This window comes from Mugil cephalus, chromosome 2 (assembly GCF_022458985.1).
Source record: "Mugil cephalus isolate CIBA_MC_2020 chromosome 2, CIBA_Mcephalus_1.1, whole genome shotgun sequence".
Classification (NCBI taxonomy): Eukaryota; Metazoa; Chordata; class Actinopteri; order Mugiliformes; family Mugilidae; genus Mugil; species Mugil cephalus.
This window is the reverse complement of record NC_061771.1, coordinates 24,546,794-24,569,608: the sequence shown is the minus strand read 5'-3', so window position 1 is coordinate 24,569,608 and position 22,815 is coordinate 24,546,794. Positions and strand designations below refer to the sequence as shown.

Sequence of the window (22,815 nt, the reverse complement as noted above, 5' to 3'; positions counted from 1 at the left end):
CTTTGTTGCACATAAAAATAAACACTCGCGAAAAACCACAAGAAAGATAAAATAGGATTAGATTCAAAATATACTTATAGAGCACACTGTGACACGTGTTCAGCGAATGTCTGGGTATAAATAAAGATGGATGGAGGAACAGGTCCTCAAAAATGAAGCTAAAGCAAGCAGAGCTCCACCTGGTGGCTGGCTGCAGTATAGGTCATTAGCTCCACCTCCTCCATGTAAGTGGATGATGGGCCAAACTAAAACACTAAAATACACATTAATTTACACATTAATTTTTTTTTTTTTCAAGGTTTCTGTCATTTTAGGTAGTTATTATAATGCATGTTCAAGTCAAGTGTCGTGTCATGTCATAGGGGTAATATCTGAATCACAGGGTGCCCTCAGGTAAAACAAATCCCGTGCAAATGGGGTTAAAGTACATTTGTTGCTGTGGAGAGTCAAATCTGCTATAAATGCAACAGAAGAAGGAGGTTTTCCTTGACCAGGATGTTTCTATGTTTTCAGCATTACTGGCCACATGGATTCTGGCTTCATTTGACTTTCCAGGTAGACTGGACCTGTCCTTGGATTTCAACCAGCCATCCACCTCAGGGCAGGTTGACTGGAGAGCTGTGGAGAACCTTGCCCAAACTTTTGACTGGTTTCTCTGTGATTGTCAGGATGGCTGTGCCCGCGATGTAAAACTGGAACTTGTCCTCCACTTTTCCATTCCTCAGCACCATAGATCTTGATTTGGCCGGTTTGAAGCACATCCTGAAGCAAATGGTTACCAGATCAGATTTTACTATTGGACAGATTATAAGAGCGGGTCAGGCTGTTCTGATTGAGCTGATAACATGGGCCGATAGTATTCTGGTTATTAGAGCATACTGCCAGCATCAAATACCTGAAGCCTTCTGCAACGGTGGTTTATAAATCAACCAGAAACATAATGAATTCATGCAGAATTTTTGTGGATCAAGGTATAAAATTATTCTGTCAATGTATCAGTTTACCGCTTTGGTGCTGGCGGCTAAAACCTTCTACGACTCCATTGATTCTTCAACTTTTCTGTCTTAAGTTGTCCAGTACTTAAGACACAGTATCTGCAATGCCAATAACTTCCTCATCAGCTCTTACCATGAGGATTCCTTCTCTTAAATTTTTGATAATCGTCACAAAGTTGTTGTTTTTTTTGTTTTTTTTTATGCCGTAAAAGCTCGACTGGGAAATGATCCTGCACACTGCTGCTCTCTCCAGTCCCCCGATCGTTATATAATAAACGCTGTAAACCAGCAAGCTTCAGATGTACAGTGTGCAAGTATAATGTCATGTCAACAAGGTGTGTGTGTGTGTGTGTGTGTGTGTGTGTGTGTGTGTTGTTTTCTGTGAATATGCATTAATCAGTTCACAGTTGACCTAATTACTTTGCCTCTGGCGCTGTCCCAAGACGGAGGAGTGTGTACTTGTGTGTGTGCGCTCATTTAATATGTCACTTATGTTCCTTCTATCCCAGGTGGCCGCATGGAGGGGCAAGGAGCCGGCTTCGCTGAATGGCAGATTTGGGCCAATTAAACCAGAGTTGGAGCATATATATAAATATATATACACATACACAATTTCACACACACACTGCAGATGTAGCTGTAGCTGGACCCAGGCTTGACAACACCCTAAGGATACACACTCCTGCTCTTTCACACACACAGAAAGACGTTCCCCTTCTGTTCCACATCTCCACTTAAAGCAGGTACTGTTTTCTATCTACATAAACACACACTGGTCCACTGCGGAGTATTTTTTTTTTTTTGTCCTAAAAATTCACATAAACACACACAGACTGCAGCACTCCTGTCTCCTCTTCCCAACCACATCGTTCAGTATCACACATATGCATATCTACTGCAATACATTTATAGCTTTTGGCCTCTTTAGGCTTTTTTTTTTTAAGTTTTTTTTTTTTTTTTTTTTACAATCTCATTCACCACTGGGAGAGCTGAATGATCCGATTCTGCACAGATTCCCCTCCCATGGCCGTCTGCTCCGGAATATTCATATCAAACATCGCCCCCCCTCTCTCTGACTCTGAACAAGAGCTCAATGTCATACAAGGCTGCACAAGCCTCCAGTACATCTGCAGCCGAACATTCTCCTTTACTCAAATCCCCGCAGAGAGAGACGGGAACACTCGGTGAGCGTGTAAGTCTGCGCCCGCTCCAGGTTACTGCCAGCACTCACGCCGAGGCAAACGGGGGAAGCCAGGAATTGTGTTTGTGTGTTTTGGTTTTAGTTTTGTTGTCACGAATGCCCGCCCGCCTCACCAGCAGACACAACCCGCAACAGAAATTCTCAATCCCGATTCGGGCTCGTTCAATTATTCATGCTGCTATTGCGGCGCTCTGGCACACACAGAGACAGAAAGATGGAGGGAGGAGTTGGTGTGCTCCATGAAAGGCAGTAGAGATGGAATATGTATGTGCCAAGTGGCAGCATTGACTCAGTTTCACTGCCCCCACTCCCCCGTCTCTTATTTCTGCTTCCTCTCTTTCTGTCTTTTGTCTTTTCGCTCCATTTCATCCGTCTCCTCTGTTTTTACCTCGTTGTCCTTTTCCTCTCCGTCCGTTTCATGTGCAGATCTCTTCCTCTGTGTGTGACACCGTATCTCCAGCCCCTCCTCCAGGCCTTGATTGGAGGCCTCAAACCTCAAAGGTCTCCAGTTGAAGAGCACCCTCCATAGATGAGCTTAAATATGAGATCACTCTCAACCATACCCCCCGTGGGAAGTGACAGCATTCACTCATCCCTGCGGGTGCCATATGACCAGCACCTATATATAGCCCAGGAAGAAACCTCACATTTCCTCTTGACCTCCTCCTCTTCTCCTGCTACTTCAGTGTCTTCACCTTGTCTCCTCCATGTTATTACCTCCCCCTTCATAATCTTTCTCAATGCAGCAGACCGCTGAGATAGATTGATGGAAAGAAGGAAGGTAGTGAGGGAGGGAAGGTGCAAAGGATGCGTGGGGAATGGTTGAACATGCAGGCGTGGAAAAATAAAGATTCTCCTGCGTAGTTAAGTTCAAAGACGAAGGAGGAGGGAGTCCTTAATGAAAGCCCCTCACTGTGCTGCTAACCCAACTATTACAAACTGTTTAGACAGTAGTTACTGTAATAACTTGGTTATTTGATTTAGTGTCAGCACTCTGTTTGCAGTTAATCTACAAGAATATTAAAAAAGTATACTGTTGATGTTCTGGACAAATGTATATGATAAATAAATTATCACCTAATAAAACGTATTTTAAGAAAACTGCTGAATTTCAGTCTAGCCTTGCAAACTATTAGGGGTGAGGAAAAATATCGATATGGCAATATATCACGATACAATATTGTTTTTGAATGTCTTAATATTGATTTAAAAAGAAAAAGCCATGTTTTGGGCCGACCATGAATGACTTCCATACCTCCGCAACCACTTTTTTCTGTACAAGTGCAATAAATTGGAAATGGATCATTTGGATTAATATTGTTTTTTTACTCAATTTGTCCAATGAATTATCACTGATGTCAACTGATGTACATATATAAAATGCATATTTTTAGCTGCACTTAAAATTTCTCAGTAAACTATGTAGAATATTGCAATATATCACGATATCATAATAGAATGTATCGTATTGTGACATAAGTATCGCGAAACGTATCGTATCGTGAAGTCCTTGCCAATACCCACCCCATAATTTAAGCTAGTTCACTTAATGCCTGGAGTCTCGTCAACTTTCTTTAAATAAATGTTAATCTCCGCGGTCGTAAAATTTTATTAGTGAACAACACAAATAGCTTGACATGCCACGTGAATGCTGTTTTCTCAGGTAAGGTTAACGTCAGGTTAAAATACAGAGCAGGTGAGCGACTGGTGAGTGTGGAGGGTCCAGAGAGCAAAACTGTGTTTGAAACGTTCAAAAATTATTCAGATTCATTATGAGGAATTAGACCATGGTCTTGATTAATACCATAGTATTAAGATTGTATGGGAAACACTGCTAAGTTATTTAAGTTAAGTCTATTTACATCACTAATAATTAACACTCATGTTTTGGTTATCAAATTTATAACATAAGTTATCAATGCAAAGTTGCTATGAAGAGATGTTTTTTTTTGTTTAGTATGAGGTCACTGAATATAAGATTGTTACACTGCTTAAAAGCAATGCATTTGAATATTTAGCGAATAATATAAGTTTTTATTTTCAGCACTGACTCTTCCTTTGTTGCTGCATGGCAGCAAATGTTCATTTATTTATTCATTTTCACAAAAAGGTGATGTGTCTGTTGTCTCCTCCAAGCAATGTCATCTCGTCCGCCTTCCGTAGGGGAGTTCACCCGAGGAGACCTTTGAGAATGAGATCATTGCTCCTGGTGGTGTCGACTCCTCCCCCTCAGGTTCCCCAGTGTTCCCTCCGCTTCCTCTTTGACATCCTGTTGCCGTGCGTCAGCCATACATATTTCATGGAGGATCCAGCGAGGGGTAAGTGGCAGTAGGTCGGGGCCAGGCGCATTAATAAATCACAGCAGATCTGAAGCGTGGTTGGATTTTATTCAAAGTTTGTTCTGTTAGGGCATTGGGTTGTTTTGATTTTACGCTTCCTTGAACTAAAAACATTGCGCAGTCATTCGTGTTTTGTTGGTGGAAAATTTTCTTAAACATGAGGGGTGGGGGTGGGGGTGGGGGGGCACTGGTTCATAAAACAAACAACAAAGGGGTGCAGTGATGACGAGGAAACGTGGAATCACACCATCACAAACAGACTGAGAGAACACATGAGAGCTAGGTATCAAACACACTCTTCAAAGACCACACAAGGGACAGGCCTGAATTGTCGGGATTGTCCTCACTGGTCTGGGACACGAGCAAGCTCACAGAGGCCCCCTTCAGACCTTGCATAAACATCTGCCCTGAGGAATCCAACAGAAAGTGGCCAGTTTAAAGAACAGATGCGAACACACCCAGGATGCAATGAGGGTCTGATCTCTGACCACATTTGGAGGTGGTCTGACCCCGTTCCTTCAGTAGTGTGAACGCACTATACGTCCTAAGTCACATTAAAGACTTCGTACTCCTCGTACTTGTTCTTGCATAAGTCTAGTTTTGCTTCATTGACTCCAAAAAAGAAAAAAAACACACACACAACCACTATTAGAAATGATCCCCTGAAAAGGAAAAATAATTGTGAATGATGTCTGTTTATTAGAAATGAGAGCCTTTTGAAATAGTCTGACCTTATAGCCTTGTAACTACCTAATAATAAATATATCTAAATCAGATTAAATTATTGAACGTGAGTACACTGAGAACATGTTGATGTATAAGTGGACAGGAGTGGATTTACGTTTTTTTTTTTCACAGTAATGATCTGTGTTTTTTGTTATTTAACTTTATTAACAAAGATTTTTCTGTCACTGCCTCAAAGAGCACGATGGGGAAACAATGTCATCTCTGAAATAACTAATGCTCCGAGTAAAGTAAATGCTCTGAGTTGAAAGATAAAATAAGCAGTGCAGCTATCACACTGGTGCACTGACTGAACCAACCTCCCGATGGTTTTAAATGAGCCTCCAAATTAACTGCTTAGAAATTTAAATGAAACACAGTTTTCATGTGTTTTTCACTAATTAATTTTCTCCACTGAACATTTCTCTCTTTACCACCAAAGTCTTCACTGTGTTCCACGTCGGTTTTTAATCTCTTTCAATTAATGTTTTATTAATTGGGGTTTAATTTTTGCTATTAGTACATTTTCAAACTTGAAATGTTTTGGGATCCCGTGGTAAAAAGTTAATTCAAGTTAGTCTGAATTAACTGATCTTGATTTACAAATATCCATTCCTTATCCATTCCTTATATTCCTGACACAATGATACAGTCAAAAATTCAAAGATTCAAGGATTTTTATTTGCCATTCACAACCATACAGAAGCATGAGATGGAATGAAATTTTGCACTCAAGGTCCCGGGTTGTTACCCACAGTAACTATAATATATAGATACTGGGTAATTATAATGTAGACTCAAGCAAATTGTACTAGTTGACCAACTTGAGGGCTGACCGCTTCTTATTTACAATGTTTCCTGTAACTGAGAACAGTCTCTCACAGGGAACAGTGGTTGCAGAAGTGGTGAGATATTTGCAAGCCAGCATTGCCAGCTTGTCTTTGTCTTGGTTTGTCTCAAGTTGGACAATGCGTTAGCTGAAGTGCTAGCAGAATCCTCGACTGGCGTATGCTTCACAATAATGTGGTAGTTGGTAGTGCTTTGGTGAAGAGAAAACTTCTTCCCACAGAGTGTGCATAATACTTCATGTCAGTCAACTTTTCCCATCTTGGTGTTTGTTTGTACTCAAATTCCCCACAGAGAGGCCAACATGCTGTTTTGTGGTTCTGCTACTGTATCAACTCTCCATTAACTCTCAAACTGCCCCGAAATGCATTGGCAGAGACGTATAGCATCATTCTGCACTGCAGATGGGTTAATTGCATTAAAATGCTTAATCAGATTAATCATGATGATGGATTAATACGTGTTAACACATTAATTTTAACAGTCCTAATTTAAATAAAATAGAAATATTTAAAAATTGAAAATGCAGATCAGCATGTTTTAGAAGAGGCCAACTCTCTACAACACTTTGTAGGTCTTCCTTGCTTCCTAGCCTCCCAGCTGATTTTGACTCCTCCTTTTTCCACTTTTGGGTGACTAATGCAGACTACTGCCACCTGTTGGATTGAAGAATTATTTACTTTTACCACAGTATTCCGATGGCAGTCTATGAGGCATGTTCAAATGCAGTGTCGCAATTAGCTTTCGTTATCTGTAGTTCTCTGATAGTTTGGGGACTCGCCATGAAACAAGTTTCCACTTTAGTATTTCCAATTGCTTCTCCATCTCTGCAATTTCTAATTGACTGTTTTCAATCAATAAAGACGTCACCCATCGAGAAAAAGGTTAACTGAGGAGTTTTGAAAATTCGGTGAAATTTTCGCAAAAGTTTCAGTCGCCATTATCGAAACTGAAGCAGGAAGTAGAAAATTAAATATACTAGCATGATGAGTTTACAAGTAAATGTGGCTCGAACCGGAGTAAGCTATGTGCATAAGCTATGGCATCTATGTCCCGCAGAGGTATCAACCATACTAAACTCATGAAGATTTGAAAAGTGGAGGATGGGTCTGTTTTGTTCTGAATGAATGAATTAACACAGATGGTATCAGCTGAGTATGTGTTCCATAAATGTGGCCAGGGTGCATTGTGTGTTTACATTACTAAATAAATCCTCACAAACAGTCCAGACCACCTCCAAATGTGGCCTAGTTGTGCCCTGGGTGTGTTCACTTTAATCTGGTCACTTGTGAACAGATCACCCAGGAGTCATGTTAGTACCTGGACTGAATCAAGTCCAAGTCTTCCTCAGCGCCATCAGATCAGATAGAATTACTGAGGCTTATAACTGCAACTGAGATAATTATCTTTCAGTATGTGCAGTCTGGGAATCAAATCCAGCTTTAGAGGGCAGCTTCAAAGGGAAAGATAACAAATCAACTCAGCACCTGATCATTTGAACATCCAAAAACATATGATTGTAGGTTTAAATACACACAAAGGGAGAAAAGTGAGGATATATAACATTATATTGTGTGTTTTTTTTGTTGTTTTTTTTATATCAGTTTGTATTTTCTTTCAGTTGCCACAAGTTTGCTTTTGACACTTCCCAGCTCCAGCTCCTCGTCTATAGCGCACTGCTTAGGCTTTTTTAGAAGGGAATTCATCTTAGTCTTCTTGGGCTTGTTCACAGACCACTGCTGTTGTGAGCCTGTGCAAACCCACTGAGACACGTGTGTGATATTCAGGTTATATAAAGAGAGGATTTATGCCTCACTTGTTCGAAATGGCTCAATAACTAAGGAGGCATACATCCACCTTGATCCCAGGCTGCCCGGGAAGCCTCATTATCCACCCTGCATCCTTCCTGGAAGCTTCTGCTGATCGGTAAATGCCACAAGTTTCACTCCCTGCTGTCTCTGGGAGCTCTCACCGTGGGAGGAGAAAGGAAAGGAGGATGAGACGGTTTTTCAGTCTCATATGAAGGCTTGATGCTGGCATTCAACCTTCAGACACCTAACCCACTTTGACCGCCACGTGTCCTGGAGTTCAACACGAAAAAGCCCCAGTGGTGGAAATGAAGGCCTCAGCATGCCCTTATAGTTGACAATTCTTCTTAGTTTAATTTGTTGAGCGGGACACAACCAAAACTCTCATTACACGGAGCTGCTTTGTCACCCCAAAGTTAACAAGAGCAATTGCTGCAGTTGTGAACTGAAGCATTATTCCTATCTTGTCTCTGCCACAGGGGACAGCTTTATGAATTAATGAGATGTCAGCAGAGGTGTCACATCTTTATCCACTCAATCTCTCCCAAAGAAAAAAGAAACTACCCAAATGGAGGAACTGATATAACCGTAGAGCCATGAATCTTGTCTGACTAGAGCGGCTTGCCTCTGGGGGCCTCATCTTTAAAAATACTCCTTCAATTTGTTTTGTTATGACGGATATACATGTGGAATTAAAGAAACTAGAATAAATCAGGGGAACTGCTGACATGTACCACCTCAGAAATACAACAACTTCACACGCTTCCCAGCATAGACTCCAACAACGTTAAGTGATCCAAAATACTTTTCCTCATCCTCGTCTCTCAGGGGGCTGTACAAGCACAGACACTTCTCCTCCATTCAACCTCTTACACACCATCTACTCAGACATCGTCTCTTTTACTGTTGCAGTGATTTCAACGTTTATAAACTTCAAGTCAAGCGTGAGCCACTCAGTACCAGTGGCCATTGTTTGAAGTTCACAGAGAAAACCAACAACGCTGAGAACAGTGAATAACCATATATAACCTCGGGTGTCTTTCATTTGCATGTGATCCATGTGCCAGAGATTGAACCATTAACATTCTAGTTCATGGACAACCTGCTCTACCGACTGAGAGCGTGAGTATAAAGCCCTCTTCACATCGAACGAAAAACCATGAAGATTTTATCGGCTCAGCTCGACAATGTCAACAGGAATGCCGCATCGACCTGCTAATTTACACGATGACGTTGATGTCCCTGCCTGTTACATTCTGATGTTGTCACTGGACGGCCTGTCTGTGTCATTGTAGAAGCTTCAGGGCTGCGAGCAGCTCAAAAACAGAGCAAAGTTTTGGTCTTCTCCCATTACATACCGATCTCTGAAGGGCAGAGATTTTTGTCCATTTTTTGAAAAAAATATGTTGTTACACGATTGTTAGTGGAAGCGTATAGGTGAATCAGCCCTACGTCACATTTGGGAAATCAAACCGGGTAATCTCGATTTGAATTGCACATGTGCAACTGTGTTTATATCCAACTTGTGTAGCGATACGGCACACTTCTATACCGATCATGGCAGCGCGATGGCAAGACTGTGAGATCCGCGAGCTGCTCTGCATCCATGGAGAAGAGGAGATTTGGTGCACTGAAATGTGTAATGATGACGTTGTCGACGCGATGACATTGTGAGAGGGAGGGGGAAAAAAACAGGCAAGTAGTTTTTCTAGCTTCCAGCTTTCTGGTCCACTTCAAGGCCAAACATTTTGTATATGCACTGTAACCCCAAGCTGACAAGTTCAGTCTGAAGGCAAAGTGGTGTACTGGTTAGCACTGACACCTCACAGCAAGAAGGTTCTGTGTTCAATGTACAGTTTGCACATTGTCCTTGTGCCTGCGTTGCTGACTCTGTAGGTGTGCATGTTTTTATGTGTGAGCCTTGTGATAGTCCCTGTCCAGGGTTGTACCCCGCCTCTCGTCTGTTGATGGCTAGGATAAGCTACAGCCCCCAGTGAGGGGATAAGCTGTAATAGTTAATGAACGAGTACATGGGGACAGGATAGCATGCTGATGTATGCGTTGTGTAAGTACACCATCGTGAATATCTGGGAGGAAGTAAGCAGAACACCATCTCTTTACCTGAACCACAGCGTCAGTACATATTTACCAGGTGCTCTAGAATATGTGCTTTCCAAGCGACGCATTAGAAGTTGCTTTGTCCTCAGTGTCCTTCGCTTGGTGCTTATGTCAAGCTTTATAGTTCAGTTACATCTTCATCAATGGACTTTCTGTGCCAGTGGAGGTGTAACAACTATTCAATCATCTAAAGTTGTCAGTGCTCATGTAACAGATGGCTTTATCTTTGTGTCTCATGTGAACAAGGTACAACGTCATCTTTTAGTCGGCGCTGATCTATTTTAGTCTGTCCACTTTGAATTCTGCACATAGCAGCGTCTGCAGAACAAATGCGCTGCGGCAATACATTCTGTCAGTGCTTAGCAGCATTACAACAGCAGGGTATTAGCTGCATGAAGCAGACCTAGTGATTACATTCATAGGTGCTGTCTGTATTAGCGACAAAATATGAGGCAGCCTGAAGTGGCCATGGTTCATCCAGCACCCTGCTAAAGCCTGAGAGACTATTTGTTGAGCAAGTCGTAGAATAACGTGCTGGTCTCAAAGATTTATATTACATTAAAAAATTGAAGAGGGCTGACCTTTCTTAATTTATAGACATTTCTAGTTCATCGTTCAGAAAAGACTGTCTTATATGTGTTTTAATGCTGTTTAAGAAGTTTGTTTAATGCTTTGTCATTCTCGTGTCAAGCTCTTAACCCGGGCTGCTGTGTGTGTGATGAGCGTCATGGGCATCAAGGTTAGTTCGATTCTCTCTCAGACTAAAGAAAATCCACCACAAGGTCAAGTTTAACACAAAAACTGATCAAACAGAAATGCTGGTGAGGACGTACGACTTTGTCTTAACCGAATAATGTTTCTGTCAAGGCTCAATGAATTTATTCATGACCAGCCACACTCAGGAGTGGAACTTAATTCAATAAAACACAGTGTGATGAAAAGAATATATTCTGTGCTCAAATTTGAATGTACAAGCACTGGAAAACAGGCTGAGATTCATCAGTCTGGATAAATGTTTGTGGGTAAGAATTTGCGGTTTAACTTGAAACTCTTAAAGCAGCTGGAGTGTCAGCTGAATATGAAGATGTGGGAAGGTGTTGGTTTATTTCAGGTGAATTGTGAACACTGGACCATGAACAATGAAAGCAAGTGAAGTGTTTTTTTAACTGGAATGGATGAAATCTGATTGTGGAAAATCAGTTAGGGGAAATCTGTAATGTCTGTTAAGTGAGGGCCATAATTTTTTTCCTCTGTGTTTTATTTACTAATAAGGGAGCTATTGTTGTCTAGTTTTTGTTCAGTCATGTGTAATTCTATTTGTTATGTGTAAGAATGTTTATATGTGTGTTATATGTATGTTGGACCCCAGGAAGAATAACCGATGCCGATTTCAGTTAAATTATAAATATGAAAAGGGAACTTGTGCTAAATTGGCTGAGATACTTGAAGTGCGTACAATGAAATGGGCTTGAGTCACTGAGAGTTTTATTTTATGCTTAATTTGTCAAACTGAGACTGATTAATTTCATTGCTTTGTGGTCAAGTGGCAATCCTGAAGATCTCAGTTTTTTCTCTTTGGCGGCACCTGTGGCAATAAGTGGTAATTGCAGGTGTGTTTTTTTTTTTACAGAAGAGTATTAGGCCCACCCATTAGCAAAAAAATAAATAAATAAAAAATAGAGGTCGATTTTTTTTTCATCACTTTGAGAAAAAAGTCGAAATGTAGAGAAAAAAGTCGAAATACATTGTCATGACGTCGACCGTCAAACCGGCAGTACTGTACGCGTATGGTAACGCCGATACTCCGATGCTCAGTATTGGGGCTTAATTAATAATCCATATTACGAATTTAAAATTGGATTGTGATTATTATCATTATTATTTTTTAGTTATATTGCTGATATTATATTGGACTGTTGTATGTCCACAGTGGCCTGGATATTGTGACACATTTTTGACCTGTCCGCTGAGGGACGGACCTAAACTCCATCGGGAGCGTATCTCTATCCGCCCGGACTTTTTTCTCTAAATGTCTCAAAGTGCTTGAAAAAAATAAATAAATTTTAAAAAATTACCTCCTCTATTTTTTTTTCTCATGGGTGGCCCTTATACTCCTCCGTAGTTTTTGAAATTCAAAAACTCCAAACTGTGTCGCCTGCGCCCTGTCGTCAGTCAGTCAGCTGAATGTTAGTTCACACATCACTAACTGTGCGTGACTTCTAACTTTAGTGGAAAATGCAAGGATTTCATATTATTACATCAGTCCTTCTTCTAGGCTCAGTCACCTCATTTGGGGACAGATGTGTGAGTATATTCAAGCTATGTAGGCATTTGAAGTGCCAGTTATTTGCTGAAAGCCACTGAAAGTTCCAGGTTTATCAGCCAAGATTAATATCAGTGCGATTTTTCCCCCCAAAACTCTTAGTTGACAACTAGATGCTCAAAGTTGCTGAAAGATCAGCTGATGTTTAAATGAAGAAGTTGAAGTGTTCGTTCACAGTGGAGGGGTCCTGAAGATCTCAGTTTTGTTCTTTATGGCGACACCTATGGCCGTAAGTGGTAATTGCAGGTGTGATTTTGAAACTCATTCCCAGAATTCCACACCGCGTTTCCTGCATGATGGCGTCGTTACTTCCGCCTGCTACGTTGGCACAAACATTAACTGCTGGGTGAAGGATCACGCATCGTTAATTGTGTGCGGTTTGTGACTTTGACGGGAAAGTCTCCACAGATACTCAGGCAAGTCCACAAATATGTAAATACAAGCACTCATGTGATTTAATGCGTGCTTCATGGGCTGAAAGTTTTAGTTTTATCATCGTAGAAGAATGAATGAGTGCACTGCGGCCAAACTCCGAAATTCCGAAAATGCAAACTGTGCAAACTTTCGAGACGTCCTCTGGCATTTAGTGAAATAACAGCCTTTGAGCCTGAGCCACTTGAAGGTGATGCAGTCCTTGCAGGAGCTAAAGAACATCCACTTCATGGGCGACGCTGAAGAGTAGGGAAAGCAACTGAAGTGTCAGTAGCACTTAATGGTTTTAAGGTCTTTATAATTAAGCCATGTTGGCAGTTGAAGTGTTAGTTTGTAAGAAAAAATAAACTCTGAAGAAAGTTCACTTCAAGATCTGCATAGTAAGTAAGTGATCCAAGCTCAGTCAATTTATCTACAAGCTGACGATGGCAATGTGGCTAGTAGAGATTTGAGGAGGTAGTAGTAAAATAAACAAATAAATAAATAATAATAATGACTCATGCAAAAAAAAGATAACAATATTTATGACTATAAGGTGATTGTGGTTGAACAGTAGGAGAACAAACCATTTTATTTGAATGCTTTGTTCTCCCCATTTGATGCTCGAGTTGCAGATTAAGAGTCTAATTTGAATAGTAAATGAATGCTTGGTGCTACAGCAACAGATGGTCTGAGTAAGGCGACAACGAAGGCTTTAGTTCAGGCTGTGACGAGGCTCTTTCACATCCCGCTGTTTTTAATGCAGGCACCGCACAGCAGCAGCAGCAGCAGCGACAACAACAAAAAAAACAAAAAAAAAAGAAAGGAAGAAAAAAGCAGCAAGTGGGTGATTTTATGCAGAGAAGAGTCACCGCACACAAACACACAGGCAGGCAGCAGCACAGTTTTTCTCTTCTCAAGCCCCGTCTGCTTGGTGACCTTTGCCGCCTCTGGACGTTTTCACTTATCTAGCAATTAACCCCCCCACGGCTCCACCTCTTCACCGCCGCTCTCTTTTCCATGCACACAAAGCCAGGACTGCACTGTGACATTAAGTATCACAATTTTATTACAAAAATTAAATTCTTCATCTCTCAGTTTTGCCATGCTTGGAGCATATAACAATACAGTAGAAAACCCAGACCCAGAGAAGATAGTAAAGCAGATTTCAACAATGCTTTCACAGCACTCTGTCATTCATGCTGTTACTATACAGATACCGTAACATTCCTAATACAGAGTAGTACAAACACCTGCCAAAAACACGTCATGTCAGATAACAAACTGTAATTAAAGTACATTTACCAGAGAAACAAGAAACCCAACCCAGGTCAGAAGGAAAAGAAAACCAGTAAACATTGAATTTGCAACTGAAAAAAAAAACAGAAACTGAAAAAAAAAAGAGAAAAGAAAAAACATACCGAATGTGCTGAATATTTGTACCAGCCCAAGGCACCCAGGCTTTGTAGCAATGTTGGCAAGTTAACGACATTCTTACAGAAACACTTGAAGCGAACGATGATTACAATTTGACTTGTACCACAGTCTGACTTTGCAGTGTCCTTCAGCGTGCTCTCCTCTCCTAACGTCCAGTCACAGTGCAAGTTCCGGAGGGGGCGGGGCAAAGTGGAGGCGCTGGGGAGGGAAGGAGGTTGGGGAGGCAGGTGGAGGTGGGCTGGAGTGGGGTGGGGCGGGGGGCTCGAAGGGAGCTGTACCGCATCAGACAACACTTCACAGTGCCAAACACTGACAAGAATTGTATGGACAGCGTAATCTCCCACTCTCCAGAAAGAAGGAAGGAAGGAAGGAAGGGATGCGGGGGGAGGAGTTGGAGTGGTTATGTAATTCCTCACTTGGATTGTGAATTGTCCAAACATAAGGCGCAGATTGCCAGCTGCCAGTCCAAGACGGAAAGAAAAAAAAAAGCCAAAGCTTAGGTGTGCTTTCAACATAACATCCAAGAAATAAAAGAGGAGAACAGATAGCGATACTTTCTCACTGAGGTTTTCCAAGATGATTCTTTTTTTTTTTTCCTCAAGGTGAAAAGTGTTGTTTTTGCGCATGAATACCTAAGAATGATAGAAATCCCAGATTTAAGCTTACCAACAACTCAGAAAGTCTCTAACGAACGTCAAAATGAAGACGAGAACGACAAAAAGCTCAGAAATACAGAGAGGCCTTTCTGGAACGGGGTGGGGGTGGGGGGGGCAGGTGCAGTTCAGTTGAGTGAACGGCAAGGCTCGAAGGTCCATTTGGTCGCCCCGCCAAATATTTCAATGTTGCTCTCTGTCCAGGAGAAGACGTTGCCGGCCGGTGCTTTGCTGTTGCAGGTCGCCAAGTTGTAGATCTCGCCGATAGAAAGTTTCCTGTTCCACATGTTCAGGTTTGCCAGCTCGCCGACGAAGGCTTGTGTGGCATCGAAGCCTCCCCCCAGCGTGTCCTGTGGAACGAGAAGCGTCAACCGTCACTGCATTTGAACAGTAAACTCTTTTGAATATGATTGCACAAAGCTTGGTGCTGAGGCCTAGTTAGGAGAACGTGTTTTCATGTCGTATCTTCGACGTTTGTGGTAGGATTTTATGAAACAGTGTTGTGTTAACATGGTAGACATGTCTTTCTGCTGTCCACCTTTAATCATTATCCCAAATTAAGCCTGTAACTGTTTGAGGACTATTTCCACCAGGGGTGGGGAAAAAATATCGATATGGCAATATATCGCGATATTTTTTCCTCCGATAACATATCAATTTTGAATATTGATTTTAACAGAAGAAGAAAAAGTCATGTTTTTGCCCAATCGTATCTCAACTACAAGTGTAGTAAATTGGAAATGGATCATTTGGACTAATATTGTTTTTTGACTTTTTGGCCAATGAATTATCATTATTATGTGATGTGCATAGATACTGGTAACTTGCCGCATTTAAAATTTCTCGATCAGTTATGTAGAATATTACAATATATCGCGAAATCATAATATCGCAATGATGTATCATGTCGTGTCTCAAGTATCGTGATACGTATCGTATCGTGAAGTCTTTGCCAGTACCCACCCCCTGATCTCCACATATGTGCACGACATGAGTTAGAAATGAATATCCACCTGCTCTTGTCCCAGGACCAGCACACCGTCCGGTTTGATGGGGTGGTACGGAGCCAGGTTTTCCCCGCTGCCCCGCATCACTCCGTCCTGGAAGGCCTCCCACATCCCGTCCCGGGTGGTCCATGTGATGCAGAGGTGATGCCACTTTCCGTCGTTGATGAGGAACGGCAGCTTCGCGACCTGAAGCAGAGGCATCTCGTGAGTTACACCTTTGTCTGTTAACAAACCCTTGTTCACACTTTAGTTTCACAGTAACTCCCAGGCTAAAAAAAAAAGTATATGAACTAAAATAATAATCTACACCTTCCCTCCTCCTTGCTGAGTCACTTCCCCCATCACATCTCCCTCCTTCTATAAAAAGATGTTTCTGTTGTTCACGTTATCACTTCTTAATTGTTCTATTTTCAGGTCTGATACAGACTCTGACTTATTCAAAGTATTTTTATCTTTCTCCTCCTGCTGTTCCCACTGCACAGTATGCTGCAAAGTCTTGTTAAAAGCCAAAGTGTGATGTGCGATTTCAGTCTGTGACAGCTCTACCTTGTCGTTGATGAGGATCTCCATTGGGTTGTTCCCCCACTCGATCAGCACCAGCTCGTTGGCCTGACCGGGGACTGCGTAGGAGAAAGGCGTCCCCACTCCGGGCGAGGCGTTGGACTTGATCCACAGACACACGCTGAAGGAGTACATCTCAGGGAGGCTCCTCTTGGCTTTGGCGTACATGTAGTTGGTTCTCAGGGGGAAGGTGAGCTGGAACTTATCCGCTGGTCTGGTGTCTTTGCCTGTGGGTGAAATGTGGATGTCAGTAAAAGAGGAGCAGCCATTGTCTTTCATTCATATGTACGTATAGAGAGAAAGAGGGAGAGAATAAAGTGAGGAAAACTGATCCGTGAGTTTGATGAGCAGAGGTCATCAGATAGGAAGAAAAACATGAGAATTAACAGAATTAATCTTTTCTTTTTTTATGATTATTTTCTGATTTCGTCTTTCTATCTCCTCCCCTCCCTCTCCCCCTCACATACACCATATCCATGCACACTGAAACATGTTTCCGCACTTCTGACCTCTTGCAAAAATAAATGAGAAAAAAGAAAAACAAATTCCCCATTGCATATAGGCTCTTATTAAATTGTCAAGTTCTAGCCGTGTAAAATCTCAGCGAAGCAAAAGTGCTAACAGGTCCTGAGATATGCAAAGCAATGCAGCTCCCCCCAATCTCCTCCCTCCTCATATCTGTGCGCAGCGTGATGGCTGCGGCATTGTGATCGGTTTCATATGAGCGCTGTAAGATTTCTTTCAGGGCTTCTGAGCTTATTAAATTACACCTGATGTGTTTTCTTTTTTGTTTTTAAACAAAAAAAATCCGCACTGGCTGCTGAGCACCGCGGTGCGTTCCAGCTTGAAGTCCCGTGCCCCCCCCCCCGAAATCCAAACGCACCTTTCTCCAAGTCTGTGATCCGGTGGTGCAGGGAGGTGAGGGTGGATTCCACTCTGTTCCGCTGCTCGGTGTCGTTCCTCGACCCCGGTTTGCCCTCCTCCAACGTGTTGACCCGGGACAGAACCTGCTTCTCCATGTCGTCTATTTTGTTTTGCAGCAGATCCTTCAGGCTGTTCGCTTGCACCGTGTTATTCCCTCGGCTGTATTGCTGCATCGGACAGAAGGAGGCAAACGGGGAGTTAAAAGAGGGGCAGGAAGGCGTTCTCTCTTAAACTCCCTATAGGACATGTGTTTATAGTCTGACCGTGTTATTTAACTGCCTGCTTTTTTTTTCGTTTTGTATTTTGCTCTGCGGCACATTACTCAGAAAACAGATTAACTTTTACTCCTCTCCGGCTGTCAGGCAAACGATAAAAGAAAACAACACCAATCAGAGCCAGAACAATACAGCATGACAGAGCTATCCCTCGGTGTAATTCCCCAGTCAGGTTAATTAACTTTTTTTTTTTTTGACCTGTTCTGCGCCGTACCCCCTTCGGTTTGCCTACCTCTAGGTTTTCCAGTCTCTGTTTGAGCGTCTGTAAAGTCTGTCCCAGCTGAGCCAGAGTGTCCGTGGTGCCCCGAGATACATCCCCCATGGTGTTCTTGGACCCCGGCCGCCTCCCGCCGGGCCCCGCCGCCGCAGGGAGACTCTGGCTCTCGCAGCGGCTCAACTTGGACGTTAGTTCCCTGATTGTCTCCTTCTGATTCACAATGGTCTCCTTCTGCTGCAGCACGGTCTCCCTCAGCTGTATGATCGTGGTCTTCAGGTCTTCTGCGGGCCCGCTGTTCTGCATCGTGGCGGTGCACAGGTCCATATCCTTGGGCACCGACGTGCAAATGAACTGCGTCTGTCCGAAGTTTTGCGCGGAGGTCTCCACAACAACCAGGCAAGAAAGTAGAAAAAGTTTCCACGAGAAACCTCCCATGGTTCCGGTCGTGTATCTCAACTGTGTCTGAGTGTGCGAGTGGAGTCTCTGTCTTTTCAGCACCACGGAGCTGTCCACTGAAGCTGTGAGGCTCTGGCCGCCGTGTGCGGTTTATATAGCGGACATCACGCAGCGCAGATTCACTGCATCATTGAGGGGAGGCAGCGAGTTCTGCTACAGGGTCCAGCCCCTTATTTAAGGTCGTACTCACAGTTTCCCACGGGCCATTATTACAGTAGCAGCGAGCGCGTGTACAGTAGTTAAAAGGAAAATGAGGAGGAGGAAGAATTAGACAGAACTGAGGCAGTTATCACCATCATAAAACCCATTTCGATAAAACCGCCGTTTGACTCGATCAACGGTGAGAGAAGTGGACAAGCTTTTAGTTTCGTGTGAGACGTGAAGTGACATGATTGTGTGACATAGTGTGAAATAAAAGTTAAAGCCAGTCCCTAGCTTTGTCGCATCGTGGTAATTTGATTATGAATTCAGAAAACTGTCTCCAGTACATTAATGTGAACAAAACGGACACATATAAAATTAAATACATTTCAATATCAGTCATTTGCAACATGATTTTTGCAAATAAATAATTAGAAAAAGGCAAGTGAGGGACGTTCAACTATATATTTCAGTAAAATAGTTTGCAAAATGCGCAAAATAACAGGTAAAATAATAATGAATAATAATAATAATAAGCTTGAATTCAGTGCAGGGATTGAGTGTCTCAGTTCAATTGAGTTCAGCCCACTCGCTCTATATTATATCGTCCAGTATCATATGTGCCACCACTGCGCTTTACGCGCCACGTACGCGCATCAGTGATGAAATGCACATGGCGAACTAATCAGTCCACCTTAAATGACAGTCGCTCCCCATCCCATCCATCAGAGGAATCACTCCAACAGAGTCCCCACCACATCCCCACCCTCCCTCCATCTCCCTATCTCCCTCTATCTCTGTCGTTTTTTTTCTTTTTTTCTTTTTTCGCACACCTCAAAGCACCCAACATCCTCGCGGCGCAAACGTGGTTGAGGTTAGAGGGTCGCCAGTGCGCGCCCGTGAGCGAGGCTACAGCGCAACAGGCTGTTTTCCAAAACACGATGGAGGAGTGTTATCAGTAGTATTAGTTTTAGCCAGCAGCATCCTGGGAGTGAGGCTTTTGGGCTCGCGTGATGCTCTGATAGCGGTCATGTTCAACCCCACCACTACAAGAGCAGAGGCGCTAAAAGGAAAGTATTTTAAAAAATAATTAAACAGACTGTTACGTAACTATCCCCGCGGCTCCCGCATTAATAAATAAGACGCGCAGTGATGGACGAGTTTGGCGCACAGACCATACGGGGATAACAAATAACCAGTGATGTGTTCAGGGTGAGGAACATGTAATCATCTGTAAAACTGTCCACCCAGCATCGACATTTCCCCTTCATCGACATAATGATGCGAAGAAACACATTTGTATATATTTTATGAAATAGTTTAACTTCTTCAAGCCCCTGCATCGCCACAAAAACGTTCACTTTTAGCCAAATGTGTATGAGAACAGGTGTGAAAACCTCTAAAATGCGAACTATAAAACGTATTGACACTGACGCTATAGAGATCAAACTATATTCAGTTTTGTTAAAGTAATTTAAAATGATCTTCAAAAGTTAAAATATGTCGTTTTTCCACTAATTACATAGTGACCACCTTCACTGTGTACAATTCTCCATACGAATAAAAGTTGCGCATAAGCTTTCAGCTGTGAACGCCCAGCGCATTGTCTTTCTCCGCCTCTGACAGTAACAGTGGGCTACATCCACAGCCATCAGCCACCGCACCGGGTGTCGCAGAAAACAGTCTTTACATAAAAGTCCGCCGCGGACTTCCTGCTCCGAGACAAACGACGTTCCCCCTCATCAGTGCGCACCGGAGCGCTGCGTAAAACCGTGCCATCAAACGCCCAAACCAATCCGCGCTCCAATTATTTATTTATTTATTTTTTTATAAAACACGGCTTTCATTTCGTTCTGCTGCGTTTCGAGAGCCTCTTCCAGACACGTCGCTGCAGCCGCAGCCTGACGGGAGATGAAAATTGACCCGGCAGTCCGCTTTAATTTGTTTAATTATCGATCCGACGAGCTGTAATCAGCAAGGTGCCACGCGGAAGGCGGAGAAACGGCGGATGTAACAAATGGTTAATGGCAGCGTCTAATTGCCGGATCGCAAGACAGTCGTGTAACAAATCCTCCTTATGTCAGCACATGCCCATTAAAGAGCAAGCAGTGTGTCCCATTAGTGCTCATGTTTTGGTCAACAAGTAATGCTTCATTCAGAATCTTCATCATCCAGCAGAAAGGAAATGGTTGGAAGTAAATGGACGAGCCTAATTTGAATGATGCAGCCAGTGAGGTTACAGTAAGAAAGGAGAGCTTGCAACACATTGTATTATCTGTTAAATATTCATCTCCTTCCCGACACATAAAAAAAGTGCTGCAGCACCATATGTTGAGGCGTGTTTCCTCTCATTCTCACCATGTGCCTGCTACTAGTCTGCTGCAGCACTTGGAAAGATTACATTAACAATATGCCAGTCAGTTTTCACCGAGCTCCCCTTTAAATGTAAATGGAGACCGCGGCAGGTTTGCAGGCATGCTTTATTCTTTTTCCGTCCTTCCAAAAGCAAGGTATGTTGGCAGGGCTTTGTATTTTTACAGCCTTTTTTTTTTTTCCTCTTTTTAAATGTTTGGCTAGCAACATGGACAGCTTTGAGCCGTTCCTCCTTGCTTCCAGCACAAGGTCGTGAATGCCTCAGCCAGCAGGTCGAGCTGGACTCCAGGGGCTGTGGGGTGGGGGGTGGGGGTGTGTGGGGGCTGAAATCCAAAATGATCAGTCTCTCAGGCTCACTGAATAATGCAAAGCTTTATAATAGAACCCACTCTCTAATGGCAGAGACAGATAAGAACCATTTCACAGACTGGCAGTAAACTGCTTGCTTATTTATCCAGCATCTGCAGTAGCACGGGTGGTGTGTGTGTGTGTGTGTGTGTGTGTCTGTGTTTGGGGGGGGGACTATAAAACTGACAGTGCAGCACAAACAAAACAACAAGGAAAGAAAGGAAGCAGTGAGGCCAGAGGCTGCATGCCAGTGCCACGGTTTGTCTTCCCCTCCGAACCTTTTTTTCAGTACAGCTTTCCCCGCTTTCTTCTTCCTTCAGTCTCATTTCACCGCTCAAAGACAGTGTATTTTCAGTCGCTAAATCTATTAACTTTCACTCCTCGCCTCCACAAAGCAAGCTTTACTTTTCCCTCTGTGCACACTTCACTTTTCCACTTCTGAAGGCAGCGAATTAAGACGTGCTGTAAGGTAGCTCTGCTGCTGCTGCTGCTGCTGCAATGATGTCTCCATTTCAACTATCCCACAGAGAGGGAGGTGCAGGGGGGAGTCAGGAGGACATTGTCCAATGGGATGCGCGCTCTGTGGAGCGGTCTGCTGCCATGCATGTATTCCCACAGGGGATGGCAAGAGTGGAGGAATGGAGTGGAGCAGAAATCAGCTGAAGACTCTCCCGGTCTTATGAGCAGTACTTTTGAGTCGTGCACAAATAAAGAGGATAAACAGCTGCTCGTCAGGCCATTCGTATTTGCCTTGGCGTGGCTGCAAGTAGATGAGCGATAGGACCAAATGATCTGGCTTTAACACTTAAACTCCATGATCAATTCCTCATAGCTTCTCTGGCTTTTGTTTTATCGACGTCCAGCCGCGGCACAGAGCCGTGCACCAACTTATTCCCAATCTCATTAAAACCCAAAGTGACATAAACGAATACCAGTGGCATTCCGCATTCCGCCGGGCGCTAAGATAATCTCATCATAATTCTCCAAAGCCTGCACATTAACGCTTTTGCCGCGACAGCGCTGTTCATCAAACTGCTTGTTTTGCCCTCACTGGACTCGCTCCAGAAACAACATTTTCTACGTTAGGCCTTCGCATCGACAGGTCTGGGGCCAAACTGGTGTCCAGAAGAGGACCGACTCGGTTGATTCTGTGTGTGTGTGTGTGTGTGTGTATGTGTGTCACGTCACTCTGCACCTCCCTCCACTGGCCCCGCGGTGCTGGTGTCTCGGTCCAAAGCGGGTCAGAAAGTGGACGTTACAGACGTTGAAAGAGGGGGACTGTTCATTACGCGGTGCACACGATATTCAGGTGGTCGGCCTGAAACGGTGCTTAATCACGAAAGAAAGCAAGAAAGAAAGAAAATCTAAAATCAAACAGAGACAGGTCTGGCATGCAAACATACCCACACAGCTCTCTCACACACACACACACGATAAAAGCATCAAGAGTAACTTGTGAGTTGCACAGGTTAAATAAACAACATAGCACAGGTCGATGTCTACGAAGTGATGGAGAGTTCAGCGTTGCTGATGCTCTGGGGTGAAAACGGTTTGAATGCTGAATCCTTTAAAAACGCTGGATGCCTTCTGCAGGCGTCACGACATGTACACGTCTTTGAGACTAGGAAACTTGGCGATTCTCTGCGGTTCTTATGACCC

At 43.1% G+C, this 22,815-nt stretch overlaps 1 protein-coding gene across 1 annotated transcript; it reads right to left on the bottom strand.

Moving 5' to 3' along the window:
• Positions 1–13,815: 13,815 nt before the first annotated feature.
• On the bottom strand, positions 13,816–18,380 carry LOC125004779 (neuronal pentraxin-1-like). The gene is made up of 5 exons (XM_047579674.1): positions 17,854–18,380; positions 17,306–17,513; positions 16,408–16,649; positions 15,868–16,047; positions 13,816–15,204 (listed from the first exon to the last, which is right to left on the bottom strand). Exons 1-5 carry the CDS (start codon positions 18,271–18,273, stop codon positions 14,983–14,985), a joined length of 1,272 nt encoding a protein of 423 aa, XP_047435630.1. The 5' UTR covers positions 18,274–18,380; the 3' UTR covers positions 13,816–14,982.
• Between the last annotated feature and the right edge of the window lie 4,435 nt (positions 18,381–22,815).